This window comes from Poecilia latipinna, unplaced genomic scaffold, assembly GCF_001443285.1.
Source record: "Poecilia latipinna isolate Pla-1442-1.1 unplaced genomic scaffold, P_latipinna-1.0 Scaffold4516, whole genome shotgun sequence".
In the NCBI taxonomy this organism is placed as follows: domain Eukaryota; kingdom Metazoa; phylum Chordata; class Actinopteri; order Cyprinodontiformes; family Poeciliidae; genus Poecilia; species Poecilia latipinna.
In genome coordinates this window covers 29,318-39,328 of record NW_015117132.1, presented here as the reverse complement: position 1 = coordinate 39,328, position 10,011 = coordinate 29,318, and the positions used below count along the sequence as shown (strand labels likewise).

Below are 10,011 nucleotides of genomic sequence, written 5' to 3'. Positions count from 1 at the left end.
AGACCAGATGACAAGGATAAACTGTTTTGCGTATCCATCCATAAATTGCTGCTCATTTCTTCTTCATAGGTCTAGTAGTGCATTTTTTTTGTAGCTTGAACAAACACTTTCTATTTTGCTTAGTTCAGGGCTTTGTGATGTCTACTCCAAAACATGAACTTGCTGTTTGTTCTTGCTAATTATTAGTGCCATTCAGAAGTAATACTTTGTTACTGAGTTATAACTTAAAGTGTGATGTCTTGAACCGATATTTTCATTAAATTTTCAGCTTCCACCTTATTTCGCAAAAGATAACAAAAAGACATCATAAAAAAAACCATCTGTTACTAAAAATGTAACTGAGATGTATACCTGCTTTAGTATTAATTCTAGGTGCATTTTCAATCTGTAGTTTGGCTTATTTCTTTTCCTGTGAAGTAATAATGTGATTTTTCTCACTAAATGCTTTTTTAGCCGATGTTGGTAAGGGACTTATTTCACTGAGGAAAATTAAACCATTTCAGCATCTATGCAAAGGTCTATAGGACAAAATTTAAAAGTTTTGCCTGTTCTGCGCGTTTAAGCGGCGTGTTTACAATGTGTCCACAGGTGAACCTCCATTTAACGCTGATCTTGGCTAATAAACCAATGAAATCCTCTTCTGGGATTTTGCAAATATTTTACTGGCATACTAATCTTACTTAACTTGATAAAAGTTAAACGATTATCTCGCTCATTATTCTGGCATTTAGTAACTGTATATCTGCTTTAGTTTAAATTATACATTTTTGAGTACATTGTGTTGGTTTTGTGTTTACATATTTTGCGTTGTGCTGGCAGTTTTTCTCCTAACAACTTCATTAGTTAAATCATATAATGACTTTAAAGCCTGCTGTCCTCTAGTGAAACTGTCCACCATGTTTTACATCTTTCCTTTATTCAAAACAACTGAATTAATAATTCATCAACACAGAAGTTTGATTTGCAAAGGAGGTAATTTTGCATTTTAGGTGTATTAGTGCCAGAACACTGGAGATGAACAAACCTGCTTTGAAGGATTACTTTGTGGTTTCTTCTTGCTTACCGAGTCATTTTTCAATCAAATTCAATCAAATTTTATTTGTATAGCACATTTCAGCAGCAAGGAATTTCAAAGTGCTTTACATCATTAAAATAAAAACAGCATGTGACATTGAATAGACGAGAGAGAGATTTTAAGAAACTACACAGGTGACAGAAACTGCATTAAAACAAATTCTAGAATGGACTCATGATGGACAAATTGTAGACCTGAATGTCAATGTTGACAGTGAACAAAATGTAACTGAGTTATTTTTTATTAAGCTTGGCTAACAAGGCTTATTAAGTGTTTTTAATCATTATTTTTACTGACATTTTCCACAGAAAAAACACTTGGAGAAAATAAGGAAGATGAATGTAATGCCTGTAATTCAATGCTGTTAAAGTTTAATTGGTTTTATTTCAGGCGCCCTGCTCAGTGTTGCTAGCGCCCAAAGCCATCAGTACTACTTTGTGAACACGTCGCTAACATGGACAGAAGCTCAGAGTGTCTGCAGACGGGACTACACTGATCTGGCCACCATTGAAAGCACAGCTGATGTTAATGATTTTCTAAGTACCAGCTCCAGTTACACAGGTGAGTTTTTAAGTTAGAAAAAGGAAGACAACAAAATCATAAACACAAACCCCATATTATTTTTTCATTATTAGTGAAAGTTTATCATATTTGACTATAAACATGTTTCACTGGAGTTTTTAATATAACATTTCTGGGTTTTTTGTTTTTGTTGTTTTAGGCAAGGCATGGATCGGTCTCTATGATGATACAATAAACAGCTGGAAATGGTCCCTAAATGACAGCAGCTTCTATGGTCCTGGAGAATATTCATTTAGGAACTGGAATCCTGGCGAGCCCAATGACCAGTATGGACAACAGCATTGTGTTCAGTTTAATGGCTCTGTGGGCCGATGGGATGACGTTCAGTGCACAGAAACAAGGCAGTTTGTGTGCTATAATGGTAAGTAGATAGAAAGATAAAATATAATACAGCAATTCAAGTTTATTATTTTCTTACATCTTATCCATATATTTACAGGTACAGTAGGTGGATCACCATCCTATGTTTTGAGTAGCATTTCAGTAAACTGGACAGAAGCTCAGAAATTCTGCCGTCAGAATTATGTTGACCTGGCCAGGTAAATAACAAGACTGTAAGCAAATGCTGCATTAATACCAACACTCTATATAAAGATGAATTATAGTTCTGGTTCATGAATTACAGACATTTTCCTCTGGGTTTTTGTTTTGTACTTTAAGTTGATGTGTTATTCTCTTTGTAAACACTTGGTCCTGGTTCGTTTTGGCCCTAAGCACAATCCATTGTTTCTTTCTGTTAACCGTTTTCCACTTACTTCCTGTTGCTNAACTCAAAGCGGAAAAAAGTGAGCCGCATTAGCTCCTGGAGATGTGACGTCAATGCCTTAGGTGCAAAGAGCCCATTCGTTCCTAAGTCGTCAGTATCGGACGCTTAGGGAACGGTACAGCATTCAATGAGAGAACCCTTCGCGTCACATATTGACGCCAAGGGGGTACCCTCGGCGTCAATATGTGACGCCGAGGGTACCTGCCCAAGCGTCAATATGTGACGAGTTGGGAGTGAGAATGTGTTGGATATTTCTGAGTAACATAAATTGATACATAGGAATCAAAATTTTCTTAAGAGGATTATAATCTGATATTATTCCCCCTATATGTAGTAAACTTTGGGTGAAACTGCCAGGAATTTTAATCTACCAGATTAAAACATTTGTTACTGCATGATTGAACTGGATTATTCTCTTATCTTAACCTTACCTTAAAGATCAAGTAAAAAGTGAAACGTACATGAATAAACATGTTGGCTTTTGGTAACTGATAGTCAAGAATGAGGATGTGCTCAATCCTAACAATGAGCCTTTTCTCAAGACTCCTACTTTTCTTCATACCGTTATTGATAACTCAGTCTGTCTATGTAGTTTAAAAACAGGGATATTTTATGAACTAATATAAATAATTATTCTTTCAAAAACTCCTTAACTGTTTGTTCTTCTGCTGCTCTTTATTTGCAAAGTCATATGGGTGAAACCAAATATGTCAGCTGTCTAAAATAATCTGGCATGCAGAGAAAATGACTGCCTCCTCTGCATGCCAACAATAGTTTAATAAGTTCATTTATTCAAGTCAGGTGTTTGGCAGGAGGGAAAACGTCGGACCTTCACCCTGAAGTTCCTTTGAATAATGTGCAGTTGCGCCACCGGCCACCCCCTTCCCCTTCCCCGGACTGGAAGCTGTTTGTTGTTTTTACCTTAAAGTGGCCAACTCTCTGTTACTCCTATGTCGATTTGATGATTTGATACAGTAGGGGGCTTCCGCACTTATGTGCCTTCTGCCTCGTTTTTCAGCAGTCAAAACTGTTTAAGTTGTTAAGCTGTAAGCCGCCTTTAAACGCAATATGAGCGCTAAGACCCTCGCACTGGGTTTACACCTTTGCAGTACTCAGGTGTGTTAGAATCATGGCAGAAAACCCGCAAAAAGCAAAGAACTTTGCACAGTTTCCCCCCAAACTAACCGACAGAGTTGAGTAAAGCTGTTGGATGCAGGTAATGTTGGCTAAAAGATGACTAGCTAAGCACGTTAAGCCTGTTAACAAGTAGCCTGATATCAGATACCTGATGTCGATATTTAAAAAGTTACAACTTTTTTTTGAAAAGGTACTAGAGTAGTTTTACTACCTTTTTCTTTTACTTGAGTAATATATATATATATATATATATATATATATATATATATATATATATATATAGAGAGAGAGAGAGAGAGAGAGAGAGAGAGAGAGAGAGAGAGAGAGAGAGAGAGCTGTGCGCGCTCCCGACGCAGCAGGGGGAACAGATTTTCACATGGGAGTATTTGTGCCTCTGTCACCTGATTCAAATGACTGCCTCCTCTGCATGCCATAAAATGATCCAATAAGTTCATTTATTCACGCCAAGTGTTTGGCAGAAGGGAAACTGGAGGCTGTGATCCCTGAAGACCTGCTTTGAGAACCACTGCCTTACGGTGAGTGATGCAGGTGTTCATATGAGAACTATTTCCACTTGGCTTTGTGGTGAAGGCGTGCTGTGGGCTCCCCGCAATTTCTTGTTGGTGCCCGTCTGTCTCTTCCAAAGGCCGTATGATCCAGGTTAGTTTTGGGTTCTTCTTGCGTTCTGGGTTTTTGCGGGACTTGCTTGTGATCCTCCGCGGTTCTCTCTCTTTCTCTGCTCCTGATCTCTCCAGGTGCGCCACATGCCAGGCATGTGGCGCACGGTGGGCTCAGGCCGCGTCAAAGCCGCTGCCTCCCTAAATGTGCCAAAATTATTATTATTATTATTAGTTTTTAAATTAATTTTAGGAGGTCACAAATTTAGCTGTGGTAGCAAAATGACTCAAAATGTCCCACATATTCCACAGGGTTCTAAACAAAGTTAGTGTAAAATGTCTTTTTGTAAAGAAATAAATAAATTGTTCGGCCAGTCAAAGTGACATGAGGAAAATAGGCCCCACTTTTGACGTGACCTGTAGATTTATGAAAACCTGACATAAACAGGCACAGACAGACACAATCACATGTTCCCATCCTCATCCACTCACATAATGTAAAAACATACAAAAATGGATGGCATACACACACTCACACACCCAATTACTCCCAGGTCGACTGAGAATAATATCAGAAATCTTGTGTAAACAAAGCCTCAGGTAACATCTCCGTAACACCTAAGTTCCTCAGTTGGTTTGGTTTTCTCATCACATCCTCATTCCCGTTTGAGAGAACGTGGGGAAAAATGTCACATTTAAAAAAAAGAAAATCAATCTGACAAGTTCTTGATACGAAACCATGCCCACTTGTAAAAACTTAATTGAACAGCTGCAGACTCCAGTATCATGTGGTTTGCACCACATGCAAGATATTTTTTAAGTGGGAAGAGATCAGTAATAGAAAGCCAAGAACTATCAATAACCTCAGTAATTAGTGTTTCATATTTTTAGTGTGAAATGCAAGTCATGTTTTCAAATTTAGACATGTCGAAAATATCAGTCTGCTTTTCTTTTCTTTGTTTTTTTTTAAGATTTCATTCATGGAACATTGGTTGATCTTCGTTGGGCTCACTGGTTTGTAAAATGTATTTTTTTTATATCTATTTGTGATTGTTTATAATATTGAGCTTCTTTTATATCATGGTCACTGACTTACCAGCACCTCTGAAAAAGCAAGGTTGAGTTAGAATGAGGAAAATAAAGTGTAAATATTTTTCTTCTTATGTAGTTAATATGCATGCCAATCTTTCAAGATTGTTTGCATAGTTTGTTGTCACCAAGCAAGCAGACAGAGGTTCTTTACAACATGACACTTCAGCAATGAGAAATGAGGCAGCGTGCATTAAAGGCTCAGATATACTTTAATTCCCAGGAAAGAAATCTATTTGCCGTTTTATGTTTGATATTAACATTTTTAAATTAAAATTACACATTTTACACTCAAAGTGTAGCTGTCGCAATTTTTTTTTTTTTTTTGAGGGAAGTGTTCACATGCATTGGTATTGAAAGAAAACTGTGCAATTTAGTGGCCACAAGCAGAAATTGTGCAACTGACCAACACATTAAGATTTCTAGCATTGTCCTGACCTTAAAAGCTTACGCCTGTCTGAAGGTAGAGTTTCACCGTGTTACTGAACTTAGGGAAGAGTTTGTTGACCCTACAGGCAACATTCACTACCTCCAGTTTCTCTTTCCGTCAGAATATGAGTGTGTCCCAGAAAGGTTTTGCTCCTGTGTGTGTTTCTTCAATAGAAAGAGGGTTTATACAGAAGTAGTCTGCATAAATATGTACATATTCATTTTTTCCAGGCACTCTGCTGCAAGTTAGCTTTGCCGGAACGTATCACTACTACTTTATTCGGACATCACTGAACTGGGGAAATGCTCAAACTGCCTGCAGACGTAACTACACGGACATGGCCACCATCGAAAACTCAGCTGACGTTGAAGCTGTAAAAAACTTGAACTATACAGGTGGGTTAACGATAACTTCTTTAGTAAAACCAGTTTCGTGAGAGAGCATGGATCTTATCAGTTTGTCTTACTCAGCAGTTCGAGACACAAACTGTTTTCTACAATTGTTACAGGAAAGGCTTGGATTGGCCTCTATGATGAATTGGTAAACAGCTGGAAGTGGTCTCTAAGCAACAGCAGCTTCTATGGGGAAGGAGCGTCAACATTTAGAAACTGGGACAGTGCAGAACCTACCAATATTGGTGGAATAGAGAACTGTGTTGTGTTGTATTCCTCCACGGGGAAATGGCACGACTACCCCTGCAGCAGCACATTTCACTTTGTCTGCTACAATGGTAAGCTATCATTTTATTTTTATTCATGTAGCTATGCACACCACACCAACCCTCACCATAGTCAATCAACTCACGCAGTTGCTTCGTGATTATACCACTCAGGTCAAACATTCTCTTTTTCTTCCATGAACGACCCAGTTTCGTAATAAACTTTAAACTGGTTTTAACTTGAAGTTTGTTCTGATGTTGTTATTTTGCAACCAGTCAATGCAGTAGATGTACTTTGTTTTCATTGTTTAAATCGACTTGTTTCTAAAATGCCCTACATATATAAAGTTTCCTAACTTGACTTGATGGGAATGTTGTCAACGTTTTCCCTTCACAGGTATTGTAAACAACAGACCATCCTTTGTTTTGGTTAATGAATACAAAAATTGGACTGCAGCTCAGACACACTGCAGAGGGACTTACATCGATCTCGTCAGGTATGTCAAATACTGAAATAACACTGGAGAATCGGCCAACTAGAATTTGATGCTTTAAATACAAACTTGTTCATCAGACGGTTATACAGAAAACACTGATACTGAAGTTTTTTTTTTATTGCTATTTTGTTATATTTTATAAAATATTTTTGGTGTTTTTACAAGGCGAGAAGGAGCATGAGTTTATCTGAGTTACAGATTTTTTTTTTGCATGGTACGTCCAATCAGTAACTGCAAACTTAAATCTGTTTTTACAAAGACAAGAGAGACGTGACCGGTGTGTGATTTTTTTTCTTCTCCTTTTTAAATGAACTTTTATAATATTGCGGTTCTCCTTCTTTCACAGTGTAAGAACTCTGACAGAAAACAATGAAATAAAAAACCTGACTGGGTCAGAGGATGTGTGGATTGGCTTATATCGTGAAAAGCTGTGGTCCGATGGCAGCACATCTCTGTTTCGGTACTGGGCTAACGGTCAGCCAAACTCGGCTGGTGCAACGTGTACGGCTGCGGCTTTTGGGAACCAAGAAGGATGGTTTGATGAAGCGTGCTCACTGAGTTTACCATTCATCTGTTACAGACAACGTAATGTGTTAAAATTATATTGACTGTTTTTGCACGACGCATTCAATCTGAACAGAGAAACGTAGCTATGAAGGAAGTCAAGGAATATTTGCGAGCAAGAGGGAATTGGTTGGGAAAGAGCAGTAAAATATGTGATATTATAATAACATTATTATACAATCCAATTCTCATTTCTATTTTCATTGATAAAATATAATTCAGTGACTTTTATTTTATTTCCACATCTTGCACAAAGCCATTTTAGATTTTCCTTAATTGTGCAGCTAATAACTAATTCTTTATGAACCATTGTGGCCAAATATTTGTTAAACATCCACATACAGAATATGTATCCAGTTGGATTGAACAATGAAAACAACATCCTTGTTTTGGTGTAAAATCGGGCCAATGAAATGCTAAAAACTATGGGATGATTTCACTACTCATCTTTCAGCCCCTAAAAATCCAGAAGGCTTCAGATTACTGAGACAAGATGAGAGCAGCATCACTCTGCAGTGGAATAGAGTCAACAGCAGCATCAGTTTCATTCTCCAGTTTAGCGGCACAGAGACAAACATCAGAGCATCAGATGGAGATGGACCAGTGAACTACACAGTATCATCTCTCTCTGCTGGAGCCAAATACAGATTCACTCTCTTCTCTGTGTTTGAGAGCATCAGAAGCAGTGGAGTCAGCATTGCAGCAGCGACTGGTAAGTTTTAAACAAACACATTTTATATCTGTTCCAGACTGCAGAGCACCGTCTGGGCCTTTGGAGATCTGGGAGACACGGTAGGTTGGCTTCATTGTTGGACTCTCACCAGTGACTGCAGCAAGCTGTGCTTAGAGGACAGAGCTACTGTTCTGCAGCTTTTAGATGCACTCCTTCTCCAGCGAAGGAATGTTTCAAGATGGCAGCACTTGGGTATCGCTCGTCTAAGCTAATGTCTCTGCCCAGAACCAAAGTCTCCTCCTTAGATCCCTCTTCAGTGAATATAGCTCAGGGTTTCTCAGGTTCAAATAAAGTCCAGGTACACTGACTGAAACTGAAGAACTGGGACAGCACATCATCTCAGATTCCAGGGCAATTTTTCATGGGAACTAAGTCAATGAAAGGTACAGTAAGATCATTGTTCTTAGTGATAAGATCTTGAATACACAAACAGCTGACCTCAATTTCTCTGAAGATCAGGTTCAAATATGCCTTCTGCACGCGATTAATACGACTGCCGGTTACACAAACATCAGGAGCCACAAGTCTTGTAGCTTTTCCTTTGGCCATCAAATTCAGGACAGTTGTCTAGCGAGGTTTCTGCAATGCAGTGATCTGCATTTCCTACCATTATAAACATCTTCAGAAGGCAGGTTCTTGTTTCTGTGCTTAAAGCTTTTTAATGTCACTGGAGGTCCGATACTTTAAAGGGATCCTTGATGAATGGGTTTACGTTACACCTGGGTGTGAAACCTGTGGAACAATCTGTCTAAAGAAACCAAAGAGAGTAGATACATTTTTACTTTCAAGAAAGTGATAAAATATGATATTCTATCAAAGAATTATGAAGTATACTGACTCAATACTCCTGTATTATGACAAAGATAATATATCTTAATTGTTTTTTATATACATTACCTATTATGTGCATAAAGATGTATCTATATGGATAGTTGGCTGATGCTTAGTTGCTTACAGTATAGTGAATTGTCTTTTGAGAGAAGGGATAAATTATATAAGATTTTATTTTCTTCCAACTTCTCCTTTTCATTCAAAACATTTGTTTATATCAACATGTGATATGTTCATTTTAAACTGATATGAACAAATCATTTAAAAAAAATGCAGGGAATTCTGGGAGGTGGAGTATATTCTTGTCTGTTCCTTGGCCACGCAGTGAGCGTGTGAATTTGTCCACATGGTTGATTTCCATCAAGGTCAAAGTGTAAAAAGATGCATGACCAACATTGCCACTACACACAGAGAAATTTAGTTTCTGGTGAGAGCCAACATCCAGGGAGCAGCGCAGTTTGAATCAGAAAGGGCTTAAACGTAACCTTTCAGTTATTTGCAGTACTGTCATAATGTGAGACAGTGGTTACATTCACAGTGAGTAGACCCTAAAAACATGAAGAACTATAACAATCAAGCACAAAAAGCTAAAGTCATGAGTAGTCAGGTGTAAGATAAAAGCAAAAGAGAGGAAATTTGACTGTCACATTGGAAAATTGTGTCTATTTAGCATCTGATGTCAGGTTGATGCTAAAAAGAGACTGAGATTTTCCTTTAAGATTTTGATCTCCACCTCAGTATAAATATCCAGACTCTCAAATCATATGTAATTCTTAGATTTTAACAACATGTCTTTTGTCTTTCTTTTAGCTCCTAAAAATGCAAAAAATCTCACACAATATGCACAAGATGAGAGCAGCATCACTCTGCAGTGGAATAAAATCAACAACAGCACCAGCTTTGTTCTCCAGTTTAATGGATCAGAGACAAACATCAGTTCACCAGATGGAGATGGACCAGTGACACATACAGTCGCATCTCTCACTGCTGGAACCAGATACACATTCAGTCTCTTCTCTGTGTTTGAGAGCA

At 38.0% G+C, this 10,011-nt stretch overlaps 1 protein-coding gene and 1 long non-coding RNA gene across 2 annotated transcripts in view; both read left to right on the top strand.

Moving 5' to 3' along the window:
- The first annotated feature begins 1,800 nt into the window (after positions 1 to 1,800).
- Positions 1,801 to 2,627, top strand: LOC106942747 (uncharacterized). The gene is made up of 2 exons (XR_001423710.1): positions 1,801 to 2,018; positions 2,097 to 2,627. It is a non-coding gene; the product is annotated as an uncharacterized LOC106942747 (long non-coding RNA).
- Positions 2,628 to 6,033: 3,406 nt separating this feature from the next.
- The window catches only part of LOC106942745 (tenascin-X-like), a 19,394-nt gene continuing 15,416 nt past the window's right edge, over positions 6,034 to 10,011 (top strand). The window contains exons 1-3 of the mRNA XM_015026081.1: positions 6,034 to 6,091; positions 6,205 to 6,426; positions 7,870 to 8,127. Of these exons, the coding sequence (XP_014881567.1) occupies positions 6,034 to 6,091; positions 6,205 to 6,426; positions 7,870 to 8,127 (538 nt within the window). The remainder of the gene's footprint in view (positions 6,092 to 6,204; positions 6,427 to 7,869; positions 8,128 to 10,011) is intronic.